General features: G+C 45.8%; 1 protein-coding gene across 4 annotated transcripts; it reads right to left on the bottom strand.

Moving 5' to 3' along the window:
• LOC311133916 (protein-glutamine gamma-glutamyltransferase 2-like) lies at nt 1–25,802 on the bottom strand. Of its 4 annotated transcripts, none has more exons than XM_084167531.1 (15): nt 25,732–25,802; nt 25,042–25,212; nt 23,895–24,146; nt 22,420–22,538; nt 15,187–15,315; nt 11,884–12,061; nt 11,466–11,601; nt 11,270–11,379; nt 10,886–11,128; nt 10,157–10,456; nt 7,791–7,954; nt 7,238–7,371; nt 4,259–4,376; nt 2,872–2,907; nt 1–1,792 (listed from the first exon to the last, which is right to left on the bottom strand). In XM_084167531.1, exons 1-14 carry the CDS (start codon nt 25,739–25,741, stop codon nt 2,896–2,898), a joined length of 2,076 nt encoding a protein of 691 aa, XP_084023657.1. In that variant the 5' UTR covers nt 25,742–25,802; the 3' UTR covers nt 1–1,792; nt 2,872–2,895. The 4 variants fall into 4 exon arrangements, with proteins under 4 accessions (XP_084023657.1, XP_084023656.1, XP_084023658.1 ...); XM_084167532.1 differs by having other exon boundaries at nt 1,711–2,774; XM_084167530.1 differs by lacking the exon at nt 2,872–2,907 and having other exon boundaries at nt 1,379–1,792; nt 4,247–4,376.

The following is a 25,802-nucleotide window of genomic DNA, read 5'->3' as shown; positions in this document are numbered from 1 at the left end:
GAATGCGAACATATTTATTTATATAATGATCACACCAACAAAACGAAAACGTGACGTCCCTGGTTACATACACGAACCAACACGGAACAAGAAACCACAATGAATGAATGCCTAACGGCTACCTAAGTATGACTCCCAATCAGAGACAATGAGCTACAGCCGTCTCCGATTGGGAACCACCCTGGCCAACATAGATATACAACATCTAGAACCAACACACATGAAAACACACACCCTGGCTCAACATACTAGAGTCCCCAGAGCCAGGGCGTGACAGTACCCCCCCCTAAAGGCGCGGACTCCGACCGCGCCAACCAAATACCACAGGGGAGGGACCGGGTGGGCACTCCGCCTTGGCGGCGGATCCGGCTCCGGGCATGATCCCCACTCGCTCTCTAACCCCTCAAAGTACCCCTGGTCTGGTCTGGCCCTGCTGACCGGAGCTGGACTGCACACTGGTGGAGCGGATTGCTCTAGCTCCGGCGTGAAGCAGCTGACCCGTGCTGAACCAGGCACCAGTGGAACAGGCACGGGCTGTGCCGGACTGATGACGCACACCACTGGCTTGGTGTGGGGAGCATGAACGGCCCGAGCCGGGCTGACGAAACGCACCCCTGACTTGGTGCGGGGAGCAGGAGCGGGCCGAACCGGGCTGACAAAGCGCACCACTGACTTGGTGCAGGGAGCAGGAACGGGCCGAGCCGGGCTGACGAAGCGCACCACTGACTTGGTGCGGGGAGCAGGAACGGGCCGAGCCGGGCTGACGGAGCGCACCACTGACTTGGTGCGGGGAGCAGGAACGGGCCGAGCCGGGCTGACGAAGCGCACCACTGACTTGGTGCGGGGAGCAGGAACGGGCCGAGCCGGGCTGACGACGCGCACCATTGGCCTGGTACGGGGAGCAGGAACAGGCCGGACCGTACTGGGGACACACACCACTGGTCCTACGCAGGGATCTGGAATGGGCCGGACCGGACTGGTAACACACCCCAGTACCTCTCGCCGTGCCTCTACACCTTCCATCCCCTCTTCGACCAGTGGCCCCCGTAACCTGGCGGCCTCCTCTGCCAACCCGCTGGGCCGCTCTGCCGCGGTCTCCTGCTGGCCCGTCGTCCACGGCGTTAGCCCCCCCCCTAAACATTTTCTGGCCGTCTCTCCTACCCGTGGACCAGGTCTCCATGTCCCTCGCCAGCCTTTCGCCCTTCTGCTTCCATGTCAAGCCCTTCTCTTCCTCACCCGGCTTGACCCAGTCGAGGAGGCGAAGGAGATCTGCTAGAGATCTCCCTGGCGATGGCTCCTGGACACGCTGCTTGGTCCAGTCTTGGTGGTTTCTTCTGTCACGATCGTCGGTGAGAGAGGAGGACCAAGGCGCAGCGTTGAATGCGAACATATTTATTTATATAATGATCACACCAACAAAACGAAAACGTGACGTCCCTGGTTACATACACGAACCAACACGGAACAAGAAACCACAATGAATGAATGCCTAACGGCTACCTAAGTATGACTCCCAATCAGAGACAACGAGCTACAGCCGTCTCCGATTGGGAGCCACCCTGGCCAACATAGATATACAACATCTAGAACCAACACACATGAAAACTCACACCCTGGCTCAACATACTAGAGTCCCCAGAGCCAGGGCGTGACAAGATTGTCTCACCCTGTCACGATCGTAGAAAGGAGCAGACCAAAGCGCAGCGTGTTGAGCGAACATCGTAGACTTTATTATTAAAGAAACCACGATAAAAACAATAAACCACGATCATGAAGTCCTCAGTCAACCTGACTGAAACGGAAACAAAAACCCACAAACACAAGGTGAAAACTGACAGTTTAAATATGGCTCCCAATCAGAGATAACGAGCCGACAGCTGACACTCGTTACCTCCGATTGGGAGTCATTGACTACAACACACAACCTAGAAATATAACCCATAGACCTGCAAACATAGAAACACACCCAACAGAACTACCAACATAGAAAAACACCCAAATCCCCAACAAAACAACATACACTCTAGCTCACATACAAAAGTCCTAGAGCCAGAGTGTCACACACCCAATGTTCAAGAAAGGCCTTTTTCCCTTTATTCAGATTACAACCTCTCACTTTCAGTTATTTGAAAAGGAAATAATCTCCCAAATGTCACTATTTCTAAAACAAGCCATAGAAAGTTGGTTGCAATTTCAATTTAATCCTCCAGAAACGACAGAACAAATAATGCAACAAATATTGTGGTTAAATTCAAATATACTAATTGACAAAAAAACTTTATTTTTTGACAGAATGTTTAAAAAAGGTATAATCTTCGTAAATGATATCATCGGTAGGACTGGTGGAGTTACGTCGCACATGCAGCTAACAAAAACATATGGAAATGTCTGCTCTACCCAAAATTACAACCAAATAATTGCAGCCTTACCGCAAAAGTGGAAGAGGAAAGTGGAAGGGGAAGAAAGTAAGGAACTTGTCTGTCGGCCTTGCATTAAAGAACGTAATTGGTTAAGGAAAACTGTGATAAATAAAAAAGTATATCAGTTTCACTTAAGGACCAAATGATTGACAGCCGTCCCATATAGATTGCAAAATAGTTGGGAAGAGATCTTTGACGTACCGATCCCATGGTATAGTGTTTATGAACTGACACGCAAAAGGACACCGGATTAAAAATTTGAATCTTTCAATTTAAATTATTATATAAAATTCTTGCTACCAATAGAATGTTATTTATATGGGGTATACAATCTTCCCAGCTCTGCAGATTTTGCTGTGAAGAGACAGAATCATTAGATAATTTGTTTTGGTTCTGTCCATTTGTAGCTTGTTTTTGGACACAGGAATGGCTAAAGGATTGCAATATTTACCTGGAACTAACCTTGCAGATAGCATTACTGGGTGATCTGAAAAGTCATAGTCAATCAATCAATAATATAATAATACTTTTAGCAAAAATGTTTATTTTTTATTCACAATCTGTAGAAGCAATGATAATAGAAAGGTTCAGAACTTTTGTAAAACATCACAGTACGGTTGAAATATATATGCCAAATAGAAATCCTATTTGGATGGTGTTAAGAGATAGATGGGAGGTATTGAATAGAGTTGAAGGATGGGACTAATAACAAATAACAACAAATAATAACAAAGATAGCTAATAATGTAAGCATACTGTGTCCATAATAAGTATATAGGTTGTATGTTGGGAGCTTTTGGGAAAGAGCACAGTTAGAAAGATATGGCATATAGAAGCAAACCGGATGGACATCATGAAAATGATCGGAGAGGTTGAGAGTAGAAGAAGTTCAGGAGCAAAAAATAATAATAATATATATATATATATATATATATATATATATATAATTGAATTATTGTAAAATTAACTGTGTCCATAAGGTATAGATAGTAAGTATAGACCGGAAGTAGAGGCCTGGGCATTGTTGTTCACTAATTTACTCCAAGTAGGGAAAGGATGGCGGGGTTGAAATGTAATAAAGGGGAGTATATATATAAAAAACATGGGGGATTGGAAGTGATGCAGACAATTACATTGATAGAAGATACAATCTATCTGCAATATTAAGCTGATCCACCCCCCCCCCCCCCCCAAATAAATAAATAAATAAATAAATATATATATATATATATATATATATATATATATATATATATATATATATATATATATATATATATATAATGACCTACACATACTGACCAACTCATGTTATAGACAGAAGCGTGCTACATGGCAGACCAATCCGAACTCATCTCTCGGCATGTCCAGCCCATCTATTATCTCAGCCAATCATGGCTAGCGGGAAGGTTCCTGTCTTTTTCCGTGGCTAAACCAACTAGGCTCGTAATTTAACAATTGTATTTGTAAATACAGATGGCATACAAGTTTATTATAAAGGCACATGAAAGTTTGCATGTCCTTAAGGCATTTCTGCCAAAAAAAACACATTTTGATTTTTAAAAAAAGTTTACGTTCAAATCCCTCTCCTGTGAAGTAGTGACGCGCGACATTTATTAAATAATTATACATTTACTCTGACACATCGCGACCCACCATTAACAGGTCAGGGCGCGACCCATACTTCAACAAAGGCCGATATACGATATAACAGGATAATACGGTATAAATTGCAGAACTTATTTGAGTTATTATAGTTATTCTCACGAGGGCTTTACTGTCTACGGCAGTGGGGGGACAGCACTGGTGACAGGTAGGATGTCCACATTGCAGCTTGCCTTAATGTTCCTGAATTGGTCACAGTTGAAGTTGGCCACTAGCTTCTTAGGACCGGGTCTGTATGGAGTAAAGGGCATCTTCACACGCAGCCGTTGCCCTTGTTTTAGGAAAGGAAATCTGAGGAGACACATTAAAAAAATTATACCTCAAAGCATCTTTAGATCTCTAAACTTCAACACACAAGGTAGTGTAAAATATTTTAGATGGAAAAACTCAGCTTTAACCACATGAACAGCCCATAAATGCATGTCCTTTCTACAGTGAGGGAAAAAAGTATTTGATGCCCTGCTGATTTTGTACGTTTGCCCACTGACAAAGACATGATCAGTCTATACTTTTTAATGGTAGGTTTATTTGAACAGTGAGAGACAGAATAACAACAAAAAAATCCTGAAAAACGCATGTCAAAAATGTTATAAATTGATTTGCATTTTAATGAGGGAAATAAGTATTTGACCCCTCTGCAAAACATGACTTAGTACTTGGTGGCAAAACCCTTGTTGGCAATCACAGAGGTCAGACGTTTCTTGTAGTTGGCCACCAGGTTTGCACACATCTCAGGAGGGATTTTCTCCCACTCCTCTTTGCAGATCTTCTCCAAGTCATTAAGGTTTCGAGCCTGACGTTTGGCAACTCGAACCTTCAGCCCTCTCCACAGATTTTCTATGGGATTAAGGTCTGGAGACCACTCCAGGACCTTAATGTGCTTCTTCTTGAGCCACTCCTTTGTTGCCTTGGCCGTGTGTTTTGGGTCATTGTCATGCTGGAATACCCATCCACGACCCATTTTCAATGCCCTGGCTGAGGGAAGGAGGTTCTCACCCAAGATTTGACGGTACATGGCCCCGTCCATGGTCCCTTTGATGCGGTGAAGTTGTCCTGTCCCCTTAGCAGAAAAACACCCCCAAAGCATAATGTTTCCACCTCCATGTTTGACGGTGGGGATGGTGTTCTTGGGGTCAAAGGCAGCATTCCTCCTCCTCCAAACACGGCGAGTTGAGTTGATGCCAAAGAGCTCAATTTTGGTCTCATCTGACCACAACACTTTCACACAGTTCTCCTCTGAATCATTCAGATGTTCATTGGCAAACTTCAGACGGCCCTGTATATGTGCTTTCTTGAGCAGGAGGACCTTTGCGGTTGCTGCAGGATTTCAGTCCTTCACAGCGTAGTGTGTTACCAATTGTTTTCTTGGTGACTATGGTCCCAGCTGCCTTGAGATCATTGACAAGATCCTTCCGTGTAGTTCTGGGCTGATTCCTCACCGTTCTCATGATCATTGCAACTCCACGAGGTGAGATCTTGCATGGAGCCCCAGGCCGAGGGAGATTGACAGTTCTTTTATGTTTCTTCCATTTGCGAATAATCGCTCCAACTGTTGTCACCTTCTCACCAAGCTGCTTGGCGATGGTCTTGTAGCCCATTCCAGCCTTGTGTAGGTCTACAATCTTGTCCCTGACATCCTTGGAGAGCTCTTTGGTCTTGGCCATGGTGGAGAGTTTGGAATCTGATTGATTGATTGCTTCTGTGAACAGATATCTTTTATACAGGTAACAAACTGAGATTAGGAGCACTCCCTTTAAGAGTGTGCTCCTAATCTCAGCTCGTTACCTGTATAAAAGCCATCTGGGAGCCAGAAATCTTTCGGATTGAGAGGGGGTCAAATACTTATTTCCCTCATTAAAATGCAAATCAATTTATAACATTTCTGACATGCGTTTTTCTGGATTTTTTTGTTGTTATTCTGTCTCTCACTGTTCAAATAAACCTACCAATAAAATTATAGACTGATCATTTCTTTGTCAGTGGGCAAACGTCCAAAATCAGCAGGGGATCAAATACTTTTTTCCCTCACTGTAGTTTAGCCAAGAGCTAAATTATCTCTTGTGGACAGACTACGTAACATAAATTGTATTGAATCATCTGTCAAAAGACTGTGATGCCACAACTAAAAAGGAACCATAGTTCCGGTGCTTTGGTTTTCTCACTAGATATCTGGACATATCAGGATTAGGTGAAGGTGGTGCTGAAAGTGTGGGCGGGGATTTCAAGAAATTACTTAGGGCGGGGATTTCAAGCAGAACGTTTTCAGAAGGGGGTCTGAGAGTTTCTGTTTAGGGGGGTGGTGACTTCGCTAGTCTTCCATCAGAAACTAATCAAGCATATGACACAATTACCGGAATAATTTTTGTTCTGGGTTTCCGAGATTAAGAGCTAAATTGCCGTCTTTACGAGCAAGGTTTCGGTTTGTCATAAAACCTGAATCCATCCCACTGGGAAAAAAATGGTTCCACATAGGTCCCCATCCACATCCAGGATTCAAGTCTGGACACATCTCACTGGGCACAGACGTCAGTTCAACGTCTAGTTCTGATTTACACTACCGTTGAAAAGTTTGGGGTCACTTAGAAATGTCCTTGTTTTAGAAAGAAAAGCATTTTTTTTGTCCATTAAAATAACATCAAATTGATCAGAAATACAGTGTAGACATTGTTAATGTTGTAAATGGCTATTGTAGCTGAAAATGGCAGATTTTTTATGGAATATCTACATAGGCGTACAGAGGCCCATTATCAGCAACCATCAGTCCTGTGTTCCAATGGCACGTTGTGTTTGCTAATCCAAGTTTATCATTTTAAAAGGCTAATGGTTCATTAGAAAACCCTTTTGCAATTATGTTAGCACAGCTGAAAACTGTTGTGCTGATTAAAGAAGCAATAAAACTGGCCTTCTTGAGACTAGTTGACTATCTGGAGCATCAGCAATTGTGGGTTCGATTACAGGCTAAAAAGTTTACTTTTTGCAAATCCAATCAGTTTTCCATGTTGATTCAACGTCATCACATTGATTGTTTTGGTTGAAGTTACATGGAAACAACGTTGATTCAACCTGTTTTTGCCAAGTGGGATGGATTCAGGTTTAATGACAAACCGAAACCTTGCTCGTAAAGACGGCAGAGAAATGTCACATAGGCCTACCTGGCTTCCATTGTCTCTGTCAGCAAGCCACTGCCAGTCACTGTGATGGAGCAGTCTCTTAGACCCTCGGATAGAGGGTTCTCAAACACAACCTCTGCCATCATGTCACTATACTGCAATTCAGATCCAATGGCCTAAAAGAGAAAAAACATCAGAATAAAAGCATCTGCTAGATAGTATATTATATTAGAACTATCACACTGAATAAACCCCATCTCCAGTTGAGTGGGTGTTACTGATATTGGCATTGTATTGAATAGATCAATTGTTCAGATGACAGTCTAACACTTTAGATTTTCATCTTCACATCACCTTTATTCACAGGCCAACCGTTATTTTCCTTGCAAATTGCTATTCTCGCTACTAGTATGTTTGCCACCTACACATTTGAAATGGTAACCCAAGAGCACGTAAAGAGCCTTGGGGCTTGTTCCATAATGACCCCAATGAATGTCACGCAGAGAAAGTTGAGCTGTTCTAAGTGGGTTATTGGAGTGGCTTAAGGATCTGACAGATGCGCGAAATTACAATTTGGGGAATATACAGTACTCACTTTGATGGTGAGTGAAGGGCTCTCTGGCACAATGTCTTTCTCTGTGATGTACACTGCATCACTGTTGTCCTTGTCTGTGACCACAGCCGAAACCTTGATGCTGTTGCTCTCCCGCATGTTCTCACCGTACACAGAGAAGGGGATGTGGATGGGTATAATCAGATCTGCCAACACAGACAATGCATTTGATTGTCAATGTATCACAAAGGCTAACATTCTGTGGTGTCCTCAGTACAACGTTAGCAACCCAAACATTCTGTGTTGTCCTCAGTACAACGTTAGCAACCCTAACATTCTGTAGTGTCCTCAGTACAACGTTAGCAACCCTAACATTCTGTAGTGTCCTCAGTACAACGTTAGAAACCCTAACATTCTGTAGTGTCCTCAGTACAACGTTAGCAACCTGACAGCCATAAGAGTTAGTGTCAGTTGATTTGCTACACAGCTATACATGAGACTTTACAGCTTTGTTAAATTTACCAGTTACAGTTGAAGTCGGAAGTTTACATACACTTAGGTTGGAGTCATTAAAACTCGTTTTTCAACCACTCCACAAATTTCTTGTTAACAAACTATAGTTTTGGCAAGTCGGTTAGGACATCTACTTTGTGTATGACACAAGTAATCTTTCCAACAATTGTTTACAGACAGATTATTTCACTTATAATTCACGGTATCACAATGCCATTGGGTCAGAAGTTTACATACACTCAGTTGACTGTGCCTTTAAACAGCTTGGAAAATTCCAGAAAATGATGTCATGGCTTTAGAAGCTTCTGATAGGCTAATTGACATAATTTGAGTCAATTGGAGGTGTACCTGTGGATGTATTTCAAGGCCTACCTTCAAACTCAGTGCCTCTTTGCTTGACATCATGGGAAAATCAAAAGAAATCAGCCAAGACCTCAGAAAAACAATTGTAGACCTCCAAAAGTCTGGTTCATCCTTGGGAGCAATTTCCAAACGCCTGAAGGTACCACGTTCATCTTTACAAACAATAGTACACAAGTATAAACACCATGGGACCACGCAGCCATCATACCGCTCAGGAAGGAGACGCGTTCTGTCTCCTAGAGATGAACATACTTTGGTGCGAAAAGTGCAAATCAATCCCAGAACAACAGCAAAGGACCTTGTGAAGATGCTGGAGGAAACAGGTGCAAAAGTATCTATATCCACAGTAAAACGAGTCCTATATCGACATAACCTGAAAGGCCGCTCAGCAAGGAAGAAGCCACTGCTCCAAAACCGCCATAAAAAAGCCAGACTACGGTTTGCAACTGCACATGGGGACAAAGATCGTACTTTTTGGAGAAATGTCCTCTGGTCTGATTAAACAAAAATAGAACGGTTTGGCCATAATGACCATCGTTATGTTTGGAGGAAAAAGGGGGACACTTGCAAGCCGAAGAACACCATCCCAACCGTGAAGCACGGGGGTGGCAGCATCATGCTGTGGGGGTGCTTTGCTGCAGGAGGGCCTGGTGCACTTCACAAAATAAATGGCATCATGAGGAAGGAAAATGATGTGAATATATTGAAGCAATATCTCAAGACATCAGTCAGGAAGTTAAAGCTTGGTCGCAAATGGGTCTTCCAAATGGACAATGACCCCAAGCATACTTCCAAAGTTGTGGCAAAATGGCTTAAGGACAACAAAGTCAAGGTATTGGAGTGGCCATCACAAAGCCCTGACCTCAATCCTATAGAACATTTGTGGGCAGAACTGAAAAAGCGTGTGCGAGCAAGGAGGCCTACAAACCTGACTCAGTTACACCAGCTCTGTCAGCAGGAATGGGACAACATTCACCCAACTTATTGTGGGAAGCTTGTGGAAGACTACCCGAAATGTTTGACCCAAGTTAAGCAATTTAAAGGCAATGCTACCAAATACTAATTGAGTGTATGTAAACTTCTGACCCACTGGGAATGTGATGAAATAAATAAAAGCTGAAATAAATCATTCTCTCTACTATTATTCTGACATTTCACATTCTTGAAATAAAGTGGTGATCCTAACTGACCTAAGACAGGGAATTTTTACTAGGATTAAATGTCAGGAATTGTGAAAAACTGAGTTTAAATGTATTTGGCTAAGGTGTATGCAAACTTCCGACTTCAACTGTAAATGCTATCTATATGCACTCCTGAAATACACCACCTTTGTGACATAATCAATCATTGAGATTGATGCATGCGTCAAACCAAGGATGTTGACAAAGAATGATGAAAGTAAATAGCTGCAATGTGTTCTTGGTTTTGAGAAGTGTTTCAGTTCTCTTTGTTCTGTGATGTAAATGCCCCCCTTTGTTAGTTCAGCCTTGTAGGCCTACTCATGGAAAGAGTTTGAAACATTTTCACTCTACCTTGGTTGGGACGGAGCTTCTGTTCTTTCAGTTCGGTCTGTATCTTGGAGGATGGAATGCCGGTGTATCTCATGGCCTGAACGTTGACATGGATCACTAGTGTCCGAGTCTCACGGTCATCGCTGTTCAGTACAAGCTTGAGGTCGATGTCTTTGCCGCTGAGCGGCTTGGTCAGCTCCACGATTTTCATGGAAACATCAGAAGGTTTGCGGTCAAGGATTCCGTTTGAATTCTCTTTCTCTTCGAGATTGTTGACTCTGTTCGCTGCGTTATTGTACACAGTCCTCTCCTTTTCCGTGCCTGTTTTAAATGTGTGACATTTTGGATGAGTAGCTGGTGACTCAAGCAGTTGCCCTCACTCACCTAGGAGAATTATGTCTTGCGACAGGTGGACACAGCCCCTTTCTAACTCATCTCTTAACAAAGTACAGAACTATTTCCCAGACCAACCCTAGCTCTCAAAGACATAAAATACGCTTCTACCCTTATGATAGGCATAACCCTTGTAACGCTGCATTATTTCGGAAATCAATTGATAACAGTTCAACAGCCAAAATGTATAAAAGGGTGGAGATTGGACAGCCTTAGCGTTACTCCATACAGAACTGGTCCTAAAAAGCTAGTGGCTGACTTTTGACATTTAACCTCCAGGAAGTTTTTTAAAGAAAACATCTGACAAGTCAACCTTTGTAGATATTGTCAGACTCTCTCAGTTCATTCAATACCAACCCTCTGCATATTTATAGTTGGCCGTGATGTCCACTCTCTTGTCGCTGCCCACTGCCTTTGTGCTGATGTTCTGGCCTACGGACCCAGTGTCCGTCAAGATCTTTTTCTTGGAGCCGTCAGCGAACACCATCCAGGTTACACGGTCGGCGTTGACTTCGGCGAAGACAAAGGGCACATCGTATTTGAGGTCAATGTGACCCTGCAGTATGGCCTTGACTGGAGCAGGGCCGCAGCAGTAAACACCTGGGGGAGAGGAAGGGAAAACAACATGAGTGTATAACAGGGAGTTCCCTTCATGTCTCCCAGACCCAGGACACAAACTCAGCACCATCTGCACAATAACACAACATACAGTACAGAGATGAGATGGAAGTTAGACCATACCAGTGCTTTTCTCCTGAGGGGTAGGGTCCACAGCCTGCCAGCCGTCATATAAGGAGTCTCCTGAGAGATCGGGCCGTCTCATCCAGGCCTCCACCCACACATGGTAGTTCCTGAGCAGAAACACCAGTCTTTAAAACATCATGCTATTGGCATCACTCTTCATACTGTAGCCACAATGACCTGATGTTGCATTTACCATACACTGTCTTGGCTCTGTTTGGGTCTGACTCCATAGTCGGAGAAGAAGTCGTCAATTGTCAGGTTTTTGTCGGTGTCGTGGGCTGACTGGAAGTTGGTAACCACTCGACATGGGATTCCCAAACACCTCAGTACTGACATGGAAATACATTTCAGGCATACTGGTTAACAAAAACAACACATAGAAGGCATAGTGGTTAACTAAATAAAGACATCCAAGGCATTGACACCCAGCCTCTCTCCTCTGGTCAGAGGTGAATCGGACACAGATGGTGGGTATTCTTGCCATCCCTCTCAAAACCAATCACAACCCTGGGTCTGAGCGCTTGCAGTACAGTCAGCGCTATTTAAATACTGTTGTATTGATTGATTGACTAAAATAATAATTTAAGAGAGATTGGACAGTGATAGGCTACCTGTGCACATTACAGCGGCGAACACCCAACACTGGCCATACTTGACTGGATAGCCTCCATAGTTGAGCCACCTCCTTAGTACCTCCACACTGCCGTTCCAGTGAGTGGGGGACACGCCACCATTGTATTGACCATCCCACCGCCCCAACAGGACACCTCCGTCATCATTAGCGTTGATCTGGGCAAGGAAAATAATGTTTAAATTATAAATTTCAGAACTGTCATTTGGCTGAGTGAATGTGTTTTTGTAATATCTCAAATGTAGTTGGTTTCGTGGATCTAGATTGAGCCTTGGACTAAAAAGCTCAGTGTGGAAAGTTATTTTTAGTCCAGGACTAGGTTTAATCTGGGTCCGGGAAACCAGTCCTATATGTGCAACAACACCTTACTTAGTTGCACTGGACCCATTTATAGTGAACAGGGCTAGATGACGTTCCGGAAATGAACCAATGTATTTTCTTATGCTGTTCATACAGTACTATGAGCTTATGATGATTAAAGAATGTCACTGTTACTAGTGGGGTTCAATAATGTTGTCACTGTTACTAGTGGGGTTCAATAATGTTGTCACTGTTACTAGTTGGGTTCAATAATGTTGTCACTGTTACTAGTGGGGTTCAATAATGTTGTCAGTGTTACTAGTGGGGTTCAATAATGTTGTCAGTGTTACTAGTGGGGTTCAATAATGTTGTCAGTGTTACTAGTGGGGTTCAATAATGTTGTCAGTGTTACTAGTGGGGTTCAATAATGTTATCACTGTTACTAGTGGGGTTCAATAATGTTGTCAGTGTTACTAGTGGGGTTCAATAATGTTGTCACTGTTACTAGTGGGGTTCAATAATGTTGTCACTAGCTAGAATTTCCATCCAATTGGTGACAGATTTTCATGCGAATATTCAAAAATCTGCATAAAAACAATATGTGCATTTTCCCACCAGAGATGTGTTTCCATTAAATTGACTTTTTTTTTTTTTTTTTCCGGATAAAAGGCTGTGGGGTGATGACATAGTGGACATAAAAATACCTTTTGCGGTTAAATTCTTTATGTAGCGAATGTTCCCACTCTGGTATTGGCACAGCTCGCAGATACATTGCGGGTATACGGTGCATTCGGAAAGTATTCAGAACCAATTACTTTTTTCACATTTTGTTAAGTTACAGCCTTATTCTAAAATGGATTAAATAAATTAAAATCTTAATCAATCTACACACAATACCCCATAATGACGAAGTGAAAACAGGGTTTTAGATAATTTTTTGCAAATGTATTACAAATAAAAAACAGAAATACCTTATTTACATAAGTATTCAGACCCTTAGCTATGAGACTTGAAATTGAGCTCAGATGCATCCTGTTTCCATTGATGATCCTTGAGATGTTTATACAACTTGACGGGAGTCCATCTGTGGTAAATTCGATTGATTGGACATGATTTGGAAAGGCACACACCTGTCTATATAAGGTCCCACAGTTGACAGTGCATGTCAGAGCAAAAACCAAGCCATGAGGTTGAAGGAATTGTCCATAGAGCTCCAAGACAGGATTGTGTCAAGGCACAGATTTGGGGAAAGGTAACAAAAAATGTCTGCAGCATTGAAGGTCCCCAAGATCACAGTGGCCTCCATCATTCTTAAATGGAAGTAGTTTGGAACCACCAAGACTCTTCCTAGAGCTGGTCGCCCGGCCAAACTTAGCAATCGGGGGAGAAGGGCCTTGGTCAGGGAGGTGACCGAGAACCTGATGGTCACTCTGACAGAGCTCCAGAGTTCCTCTGTGGAGATGTGAGAACCTTCCAGAAGGACAACCATGTCTGCAGCACTCCACCAATCAGGCCTTTATGGTAAAGTGGCCAGACGGAAGCCCGTCCTCAGTAAAAGGCACATGACAGCCCGCTTGGAGTTTGCCAAAAGGCACCAAAAGGACTCTCAGACCATGAGAAACAAGATTCTCTGGTCTGATGAAACCAAGATTGAACTCTTTGGCCTGAATGCCAAGCGTCACGTCTGGAGGAAACCTGGCATGGTGGTGGCAGCATCATGCTGTGGGAATGTTTTTCAGCGGCAGGGACTGGGAGACTAGTCAGGATCGAGGGAATGATGAAAGGAGCAAAGTACATAGAAGATCCTTGATGAAAACCTGCTCCAGAGCGCTCAGGACCTCAGACTGGGGCAAAGGTTCTCTGGAGAGACCTGAAAATAGCTGAGGAGCGACACTCCCCATCCAATCTGACAGAGCTTGAGAGGATCTGCAGAGAAGAATGGGAGAAACTCGCCTAATACAGGTGTGCCAAGCTTGTAGCATCATACGCAAGAAGACTCCAGGCTGTAATCGCTCCCAAAGGTGCTTTAACAAAGTACTGAGTAAAGGGTCTGAATATTTATGTAAATGTGATATTTCCGTTGTTTTTTTTTATAAATACATTTGCTCAAATTTCTAAAAACGTGTTTTTGCTTTGTCATATGGGATATTGTGTGTAGATTGATAAGGGGAAAAACTATTTAATCAATTTTAGAATAAGGCTGTAATGTAACAAAATGTGGGAAAAAGTCCAGGGGTCTGAAAACTTTCCGAATGCACTTTAGCCTACATGATGAGATTATTTTTTATTTGTCAAACGAGGACAGCCAAGCATCGAGGATCATGTTACCAGAATAAGGCCCTCGATATTTATTATAAAGAAATATCAAGCTTATCACCTTGCACATTCACCACCCTGTGAAGTTCATCATTCATTTCTTCATCTGTAGCCTAATAAACTCCACGCTTTCCCGATGAGTCGTAGTGGGAGGACCACACAACATGTCATTACGTGACTCCATGTTTACTCCGAAATGATGGTTATTAAATCAATATTTGCGCATAAAAGCATTTCCACCAACATTTCTCTCATAGTTAATTTTACCGACACAAAAAGATCCCACCTTGTCTAGTGTATTTTGTTTTGTCAACATTTGGAAAGTTTACCGACACATTTTCCATCAGCACTGTCATGAAATGTTTTAACTGACATGTACTTTACTCGCATAACAAGATTGGATGGAACCCTGTTTACTGTTACTAGTGGGGTTCAATAATGTTGTCGCTGTTACTAGTGGGGTTCAATAATGTTGTCGCTGTTACTAGTGGGGTTCAATAATATTGTCGCTGTTACTAGTGGGGTTCAATAATGTTGTCGCTGTTACTAGTGGGGTTCAATAATGTTGTCGCTGTTACTAGTGGGGTTCAATAATGTTGTCGCTGTTACTAGTGGGGTTCAATAATGTTGTCGCTGTTACTAGTGGGGGTCAGATCTCCAGTCTTACCATGGCACTGACCACCCTACTGACATAGATGGGGTTGCAACGAGCAGAGAAGTCCTTGGCGGGGTCTCTCAGACACTTGGGGTTCACGTCAAGCATCTTCAGGCAAATGTCCACTATATCGTCTTCAAACTGGAGAAACAATACATTTGGGCACGTTAGCTAGGTAGCCTACAACAATTTCTAAAATGTCTTGTCTATACTTACATACATTTTAGTAATTTAGCAGACGCTCTTATCCAGAGCGATTTACAGTATTGAATGGATAAAAGTTCTATATCGTGGAGCTCCGCCCCATAGGGGAGCTCTGCTCCTAATGGTTTACCCTCTGTCCTAAGGCAGCAGCAGCCTGAGACAAAATTATGCACACACCTACAGCCAATAGGAGTACAGGTGTCCCTATAAGAGGGGGTGCCTCCCCTCAATCAGCCTCCCTTTTTCTTCAGCGACTGGATGACTAGACTGAAGAGCCAAGAAGAGACGAAGCACGAAGACTCAGGACGAAAACGCCGTTGATATTCCAGTCATCAACGTCGTCTAAATGAGCACACCGGGAGATTTTCCACCCCCAAAAGCTATTTTCAGAGCTCAGGCCGGTGACCACCACGACTTGTGTTTCGTGTGTTTGGGATCCCAGCATGCCAAGGAAGGCGTCTGCAGTCCCCCGAATTGCGCCTCCTGTGCCCTCCTTTCTTTAAAGGAGAGGAAGCAGCGTTGGGCGTTTTTCAGGGAGGACATCCCCCTTGAGGATGTGTTGTCGATACTAGCCTCTGCTTCAGAGGCGTCGTCCGACGGCGCAGACTCGGGGGAAGATAGGGACTTTGAGGAAGGGTCTGGCATTCCAATGGAACAGTCGGACCCCGTCCCTCATACTTTCAAGCCCCCCTTTCCTTTGGAGAGCGAGAGGGCTTGTAGTCCCTATAGCGAAGGGGATACGAGCTCTGAGAGATCAGAAGCTCTCTCTTTCGCTGCAGCCTCTCTGAGAGCGGATTTTCCGGGTCTCATTGAGAGAGCTGCTCAACGGCTGGCAATAAAGCTGCCCCCTCTTCCCTCCGCACCGGAGGTTGATATGATGGAGGGCGGTCCTTATTCCAGGCCAAGGAAGGCGGCAGAGCCAGTGGCTCCTGCCATGCCTTCTTTGGCTAGGTACGTTGGAGGCTCGTGGGAGGCACCTTTAGCGGCGCGTTCGCCTGTAAAAGCGTATCTCCCATTCACGAGAGTGGAAGGAAGGCTTCAGGGTCAGGGAATCCCCAGGTTAGAGAGCGCCATGGCGGAGTATCTCGTACCGGGTTCGAGCCCTTGGCCCTCTTCCAAGAAGGCCACGTTGCCATCCCAGAAGGACCGACTCACAGCGTCGCTGTTAGAGAAGTCTTTTGGGTTGGGAGCCCAAGCTGTAGCAGCAGCTAACAACATTGCCCTCTTGGCGGCCTCTCTGTCCCGTTTAACCACGGGTAAGACAGAGATGGCACCGGAGGAGGTGTCATTGACATCTATGAAAGAGGCAGACAGGACGTCTCTCTTGAACGCCCCCCTCTCTGACGACGGCCTTTTTGGGGTCGCAGTCAAAGAGGCGACGGAGCGTTTTTCGAAGTTGGAGGAGGAGAAGAAGCAGTTGGCCAAGCACCTGCCGTTGGCAGGACGACTCGGCCCCCCTCCTCCCCAAAGGCCATCTACCTCCGCCCCTCTAAGTAGACCTGGGTCTACGACGAGGCGGCGTAATCGGCGTCATCCGGCGGCCACGAGCAGCAAGGGAGCGGGCTCGGCCCTCTCAGCAGCTACGGTAGCCCCACTACAGCTGGCGAGGGAGGTGACGAGGACGCCGACCTGGCCCTCCAAGGGAGGCAAGAGGAGGCGTACGTGACGGGACGCGGGGGAGAGGATGGAGGACACATCGATGGTGTCGAACGTGCCCACTGTTCCCCCCCACCCTTCGGTTGAAGGGATGGGTGCTGATGTAAATGCTTTTGTTGATGTGTTTAATAAAGAGTTGGCTCCACCTGACTTTGTCAAAAAAGAGCCTCTTTTCCATAATACGTCCGAGAGCGTTCAAATCTCACCCTCTCTTCCTTACCACTCTAAGAGCCGTTCAGCCCACCGAGGGTGCGTTGCTGAACAGGCACTAAGAGTAGGTATCCAGAAGACCTCAATCAGGTCGTCACATCACACTTCACGTATAAGAAGTGCTTTACATAGAAGGCAGCAGTCCCGGTCAGATTCTGACATGAGGACGCAGCCGCTATTTGGGGATGGCGCACTAGTACAGACTAAGGTCTCCACTAGTACGAGCCAGACCCATGCTGCGTTCACGGAGGGCCCGATTACCGCGGTCACCAAGGTGCCCAGAGTATTGGCGCCCCCAGGCATTGTAACACAGCAGCTATCTGGGGACGGCGCATTATCGCAGACCAAGGTCTCGGTTAATGCGATTCAGACCCATGCTACGTTCACGGAGGGCAGGATTACTAGCGTTATGGGTATAACCAAAGTATCAGCTCCCCTGACAGAACGAGCCAGTACTCACCACACTGAGCGTGAATCAACCCACCAGGGGTGCAGAGTTGAACACACACAGAAGGTGAAAGTTAAGAAGGTATCAAGGCGCCGCCTTGTTTTACCTCATAGAGACCTCATACTACAGACTTCTAGGAGTACTGTAGTGAAGGGCTCTGATAGCGAATTGCAGTCACCTAAGATGACGCAATCGCTTGCTGGGGATGGTGCCCTGCCGCAGGCTGTGGCCTCGGTCAGCGCAATTCAGACCCGCAATGCGTTCAAGGAGGGCAGGAATACGACGGTTACGGGTTTAACCGACGTCCCTACTCCTCTTTCTTTCTCAGAATGCATTTCCTCTCCCTTTCACAGGAGGCCCACCTTGGGCTGTTCCACCACTTCAATGTTGGGGAACAGTGGCGGTAAGGGCCATAGAGGAATACAGGTCCTTCCTACTGGATGGACAACAGCTTCGCGCCCAGCCACTTTCTCTGCATTATTGGCAGTGGCGAAGAAGCTGCACCCTCTCACGCTGGCTAGAACAGACGTTGCAGAAGGGTTATGCTCTCCAATTCCACCGGACCCCACCCCCGTTCATGGGAGTGGTGGAGACGGGGATGAAAACGCCAGACAAAGTGGCCGCTCTGATGACAGAGATTACGGAACTTTTGGCGAAGGAGGCGGTGACAGTAGTTCCCCGGGAGCAAAGGAACAAAGGGCTATATTCGCCTTATTTCCTAGTGCCCAAAAAGACGGGGGGAGTGAGGCCGATTTTGGATTTACGCATTCTCAACGAGAGCATAACCAAACGGCCCTTCCGAATGCTAACGACAAAACGTCTGCTGGAATGTGTCCAGAGAGGGGACTTTTGTACGAGCATAGACCTAAAGGACGCGTACTTTCATGTGCCGGTTCAGCCGCGTCACAGGAAGTTTCTGCGGTTCGCCTTTCAAGGGGTGGCGTACGAATACACGAGGATGCCATTTGGGTACGCCCTGGCACCTCGCACATTTTCCAAGTGTGTGGAGGCGGCATTGGAACCGTTGCGTCGTCAGGAAATATGGCTACTAGCCTACCTGGACGACCTACTGGTTCTCGCCCCGTCAGCAGAGCTGGCGATCACTCACACAACACAGACAGTGATGCATCTCACAAGTCTGGGGTTCGCTGTGAATTGGAAAAAGAGCGCGCCCTGGCCCACTCATCAGATTGTCTACCTGGGGATACAGCTAGACACTGTGAGGATGAGGGCTCGAATTTCGGACCCCCGAAGGGTAGCCTTGTTGCTAGCCCTAAGGAAGTGTCGTCCGAATCACACGGTGATGGCGCTGTCGATCATGTCACTTTTGGGTCTCATGTCGTCAGCCCACTCTGTGGTTCCGCTGGGACTCCTGCACATGCGCAGGACGCAGCGATGGTTCGCCCAACTAAGACTAGACCCATTGCGTCAACGTCATCGGTTGGTGGTGGTTCCCCTCTCGCTCAGTGCAGACCTAAACTATTGGAGAAACTCGCGCGTTCTCACGCACGGAGTCCCGATAGGAAAGGTGTCCTCTCACATCCCAGTATTCACGAATGCTTCCCTGACGGGATGGGGAGGGACATGTCAGACACAAGCGATAGGAGGTGTGTGGCCTCAATCAGGTCGTCACATCAACCTCCTGGAGTTGGAAACGGTTCGACTGGTTCTGACCCACTTCGCGTCTACCCTTCGGGGTCGCGATGTGCTGGTCTGGTCAGACAACCGGACCACAGTAGCCCACATAAATCGCCAGGGTGGAGTCAGGTCTCCTGCTCTCCATCGGGCGGCAGAGGAATTGTGGCTGTGGGCTCACGAGCACCTTCGCTCATTGAGAGCAGCACACATTCCGGGCTACTTGAACGTAGGAGCAGACCTCATGTCAAGAGGGGGTCCTCGAGACGACGAGTGGTGTCTGCATCCAGACATTGTTCTCCAGATTTGGGAACAATTCGGGAGAGCCGAGGTGGACCTATTCGCGTCACGCGTGAACGCGCAATGTCCTCTGTGGTTCTCTCTGAGGGAACAGGACGAACCGCCACTGGGAAGGGACGCCTTTGCGCACCAACCGTGGCCGAGAGTTCTCCTGTATGCATTCCCTCCGCTGTCCTGCATTCTCCCACTGCTAGCCAGGGTGAGGTCAGGGGGGCTGTCAGTGATACTGATAGCGCCCGATCGCCCGGGGGCTCTGTGGTTTGCGGAGATGAGTCAGATGTTGATTGCGCCACCTTGGCCAATTCCACATCGACGGGACGCGTTGTCTCAGGCGGCTGGCACGATAGGGAAATTGCCCATAATCGGCCAACCACTGAAGGCCTGGCTGCTGAGAGGGACAGGCTAGAGCGCCGTGGGTTATCTGATGCAGTGATCAGGACTATACAGGGTTCACGTGCCAGTTCCACTTCTAAGATGTATGCCAGTAGATGGAACGTGTTTTCACGATGGTGTGTCACACAAGGTGTGGACCCCATGAGCTGTCAGGTGGAGAGTATTCTCTCTTTTCTGCAGCTCATGTTTGATAAGCAAAAATCGCCTGCCACGATTAGAGTGTTTGCAGCAGCGATTTCAGCTTGTCATGAGGGTTTTGGCAGAGACAATGTCTTTAGTCACCCTCTAGTGAAACGCTTCCTATTAGGAACGCGGCGACTTAGGCCAACACCTAGAGTCACGCTTCCTCAGTGGGATTTGGCTTTGGTACTCGAAGCGCTATGTAAGTCGCCGTTCGAGCCATTGAATCAAATACCCCTCAAGATGCTGTCTATCAAGACAGCACTGTTGCTCGCTTTGACTACAGCTAAGCGGGTCAGTGATTTGTGTGCTCTTTCGACGAGACCTGACTGCCTGGCCATCAATGGTGACCTGAGCAGAGCAGTGTTACGTCCTAACCCGGCATTTGTGCCGAAGGTTATTAAGAGTTCATATAGGTCACAGACCGTGGAGCTGTGGGCTTTTTCTCCTCCTCCTCATAGAGAGAGGAGTGAGGAGAAGCTCCATCGCCTGTGCCCGGTACGCGCTTTGGCGTGTTACGTCGAGCGCACAGCAGCGATTAGGTCATCGCCTCAGTTGTTTGTGTGTCACGGTGCGGCTGCACTAGGTAGACCACTTTCAAAACAGAGGCTGTCTCACTGGTTTTGTGAAGGCATTGAGACAGCTTATGAGGTAGCAGGGCGGCAATTGCCTCAGGGTATCAGAGCTCACTCCACTCGTGGAGTAGCGGCTTCTACTGCCCTTTTTAGAGGAACAGGAGTAGAGGATATCTGTAGAGCAGCATCCTGGTCGACGCCGTCTCCATTTATCCGTTTCTATCTCTTAGATATGTCTTCTAATTCTCTGGCTCGATCTGTACTCAGCGTGGCTGAAGGGAGATCTTGAGCAAGAAAGAGAGGAGAAGCAGGACTGTGGACACAGGTTTCCATCAGGTCCGCTTTGGTTAGGAAGACGTGTTTTTGACAGATGTGTTTTCTAACTCTTTGGCTCGGTCTGTACTCAGCATAGCTGAAGGGAGATCTGGAGCTAGGAAGAGAGGGAAAAGCAGGACTATGGACTGGGTTTCCATCAGGTCCGCTTTGGATAAGAAAACATATTTTGTGACATGAATCCTGACTGACAGGATCAGTACAGTAGAGGCATGCGTTGATTAACAGAATATGAGGTCATCTATCTGCTTGTTCAGTTAGTATGACTCATGTTTTTGTTCCTGCCCACTAATCTCTGGGATTCCATTGAGTGAGTGAGGCGGTCTACCGCGTTCATAATGTAGAGTGACACTTGATGTCATTCCATTAGTGGTCGGTAGTGTTTTCACAGGATATTGAGGCACATCTATCTGCTAGTACAGATCAGTATGGCTTCTATTCTGGTGATCTGCCCACTAGTCATTGGCATTGCCATTGGACTAGGTGGGGCGGGTTTTTTAACCGATGACGCGGTATATTGTGACGCCCGTAGGGTTTTTTAGTTGCAGTACTGCGGGACTCGGTTGCAGCCATTGCTAGGCTTGACTTTCTCGTTTCGATGGGAAGTGTTAGGCTCGGCAGGGAGTACATTTTGGAGCGCTACGCTCCGCCTTAAACCATTAGGAGCAGAGCTCCCCTATGGGGTGGAGCTCCACGATATAGAACGATTAGTTACCGGAGTGTAACTCCAGTTCTATGAGTGGAGCGGAGCCCCATAGGACTTAAGAACCTGCCGACCCTCTCTAGTCTCGCTGAAGAAAAATATCTCGGGAGGCTGATTGAGGGGAGGCACCCCCTCTTATAGGGACACCTGTACTCCTATTGGCTGTTGGTGTGTGCATAATTTTGTCTCAGGCTGCTGCTGCCTTAGGGCAGAGGGTAAACCATTAGGAGCAGAGCTCCCCTATGGGGCTCCGCTCCACTCATAGAACTGGAGTTACACTCCGGTAACTAATCGTTCGTATTGGTCTCCCGCGGTAATCGAAACCCACAACCCTGGCGTTGCAAGCGCCATGCTTTACCAACGGAGCCACACAGGACTCTAGCCAATCACTTCGACTGATATATCGTTGTGTAACACTTGGGGGCGGTTTCCTGGGCAACAGATTCGTCCTGGATTTATCTAGAGTCAAAATAATTATTGGTGGAGATTCTCCATTGAGTTTGCTTTTTAGTCGAGGAATAGGCTTAATCTGTATCCAGGAAACCAGCCCTATATGTTATAAGCAGCACTTTTCAACTGTACAATACTGTATTGTTTGTTCTGTGTACCTGTCCGAAGTCCCACGCCAGGGAGGTGATGTATTTGTCAGAACCTTTGTACACCAGGCCTTGTTCTCTCATCACATACTCCTGCCTCTCCTCCTCTTCAGGTAGATGCACCCAGTCCTCTACAGCCCGCCACAAAATACAGCAGTTTCAAAACATGAATTATAAGAATTGGTTCAACTGACTTGGCTGGTTAAATAATTGATAAATAAAAAATACATTATTATACAAAATGAAATGAAGGGGTAACTTTAACATGTTATCATGCTGTTACTGTGTTATGACCACTGTCTCCCATGCTAGAATGTAGTGTTACCAGGATGTTACCAAGCTGTGTTACCGGGCTGTGTTACCAGGATGTTACCAGGCTGTGTTACCAGGATATTACCAGGATGTTACCAGGCTGTGTTACCAGGATGTTACCAGGCTGTGTTACCAGGATGTTACTAGGCTGTTACCAGGATCTTACCAGGCTGTGTTACTAGGCTGTGTTACCAAGATGTTACCAGGATGTTACCAGGCTGTGTTACCAAGATGTTACCAGGATGTTACCAGGCTGTGTTACCAAGATGTTACCAGGATGTTACCAGGCTGTGTTACCAGGATATTACCAGGATGTTACCAGGCTGTGTTACCAGGATGGTACCAGGATGTTACCAGGCTGTGTTACCAGGATGTTACTAGGCTGTTACCAGGATCTTACCAGGCTGTGTTACTAGGCTGTGTTACCAAGATGTTACCAGGATGTTACCAGGCTGTGTTACCAAGATGTTACCACGATGTTAGCAGGCTGTGTTACCAGAATGGTACCAGGATGTTACCAGGCTGTGTTACCAGGCTGTTACTAGGCTGTTACCAGGATCTTACCAGGCTGTGGTACTAGGCTGTGTTACCAGGATGTTAACCGGCTGTGTTACCAGGATGGTACCAGGATCTTACCAGGCTGTGTTACCAGGCTGTTACTAGGCTATTACCAGGATCTTACCAGGCTGTGTTACCAGGCTGTTACTAGGCTGTTACCAGTATGTTACCAAGCTGTGCTACCAGGCTGTGCTACCAGGATGTTACCAAGCTGTGTTGTGGCCCATTGTTTGTATCTGTGTATATGGGCTATTATGTTCCAAAACAATTATGAGGGGTCTTCCCAACCCATACAGAGACATGGGTTACAACAATCTCTGTAAAATTAGCCATTTCCAGCTTTTAAACTGATAAGAACATTCAGGAATGCAGCATTTCACACCCTCCAGATACTGTATCAAATAGTTACCATGGCTGTATTGATGCATTCACCGCATTTGTTCTCCTTCGTGTGATTAAAATAGTTAATTTATCACAGTTCTAGTTAACATTTTTATGAATTCTTTATACTCCATTATAATGTATTAAATCTGCTTTACCGTACTCTCAAATCTCGTTCACAGGAAGTGTACAGATGTAAGATGTAATAAAGTTGTTTTGAATTGAATTGTGTTTACCTTGGCACCAGGGGTTAAACAGCAGAAGGAGCTTGCCCAGGCTTCTGCCCACTGTGGCGTTGGCGCTGGTCTTTACAGACAGGCTGTACTCTCCCACTGGGGCATCTGCTGGGCTGGTGATGTCCAGAGTGATTGAGCCCTCCAGGAGCACTGAGTCCGGGTGAACCTCAACCTTCCAGGAGGAACCCTTCCCACGGCCCTCAGGTATCCCGAACACTGACCTGGTCCCCAACGCCTCAGATGGCTGGGGCCCTGGATGGAGAAGGGAGGATGAGTTTTGGGTTGTGTTCAGTAGGAACGAAATGGAAGAAAACGTTCAGAAACAGTGAGGTAGTATACACAGTGTACAAAACATTAGGAACACCTTCCTAATATTGAGTTGTCCCCTTTCGCCTTCAGAACAGACTCAATTCGTCGGGGCATGGACTCTACATGGTGTCGAAAGTGTTCCTCACAGATGCTGGTCCATGTTAACCCCAATGCTTGTCAAGTTGGCTGAATGTCCTTTGGGTGGTGGACCATTCTTGATACACACGGGAAACTGTTGAGCGTGAAAAACCCAGGAGCATTGCAGTTCTTGACACACTCAAACCAGTGCGCCTGGGTACTAATCTATTGTCTTGCCCATTCACCCTCTGAATGGCACACATACACATCTCCTCCCTTATTTGAAGTGGATTCAATAAGGGATCATAGCTTTCAACTGGATTCACCTGGTCAGGTCAGTCTATGTCATGGAAAGAGCAGGTGTTCCTAATGTTTTGTACACTCAGTGTATTTGTCCAATAAGATTTTATATTTTCTGTCAGAGTAACTTTGATGTCAACATTACATATACGGTGCAAGTGGAGGTATCTCAAGTCCTGTAAATTGTGCAATTTAGTCTTTAGATTAGATTGAATTGACCCCAATTCAGCTATTTACAACGCATACAAGGATTTGTTTTAATGTCATTATTACTGCACGTGTCTGTCTTGTCAAAGGGGATCCACATAGGGCCGGTTTCCCTGCCCTAGCCTAGATTAATCCTAGTGGGTTTTAGTCCAGGACTAGCATAATCTGAGTCTGGGAAACCTCTAGTACAAACAGCCCTAATAAATAGCAGAGATAAATAAAGTGATTCTATGTTCTATTCTAGATAGCTCACCTGTCTCCACCATCAGCTCCAGCATGTCTGTTGTGGGCCTGAAGGGGCCATGGAAGTCAAAGGTGACCAGGAAGGACTGACCTCTCCTGACTATCAGTCTGTTCACTGAGATGTCATTGGTGTTGTGGGCTGTGTTGTTCTTCTCACAGTGGAGCTCTACCTTACCAATGTCTTCAAGAAATAAAGAAATAAAGAAATAAATCCTGATTTTCTATTTTGTCCTGATAATACAATTATTATTATTATTTTATTAGTGTGAGGTGTCAGTCTGTTTCTACGTTTGCTGTTGTCTAGCCTTATGTTTTGTCACTTTTGTCTGACAGCAACGTAGCAGAAACAGTCTGTCAGTTGGGCTAGTTGAGGCCACTGGATAGAGAAAACACGTGTAGTCTATCACCATGCATAATGCAGAAAGAATATGCAGAGAAAAACAGGCCAAAGACCACAGACGTAGGAATTAGAATATCAATAATATTAATTTAACAGATGAACATACACCAACAATAATTATCTTTCTTTGTAAGCAAATGTTACATTCTACAAGTCAAGTCACCCAATTACCCATTCACTGTACTATATGACCCTCTGTCACTAAACATGACATAGGGTACCTTGACAAGGCAATATCTACATTTTTCATCATCTGAATTTGATCAAAAATCTTGCAACGAGAAGTTTCAGTTGACTTACCAAAATCCATTGAAGCTGTCTCTCACGTGGTTGTGTTGGTAAGTGGATCGAGTTGCTTGTTGTAGTACTGT

The sequence above is a fragment of the Coregonus lavaretus genome, assembly GCF_964263955.1.
Source record: "Coregonus lavaretus genome assembly, chromosome: 8".
In the NCBI taxonomy this organism is placed as follows: domain Eukaryota; kingdom Metazoa; phylum Chordata; class Actinopteri; order Salmoniformes; family Salmonidae; genus Coregonus; species Coregonus lavaretus.
Note: the sequence above shows the minus strand (reverse complement) of the source record. Positions and strands in the feature narration are given on the sequence as shown.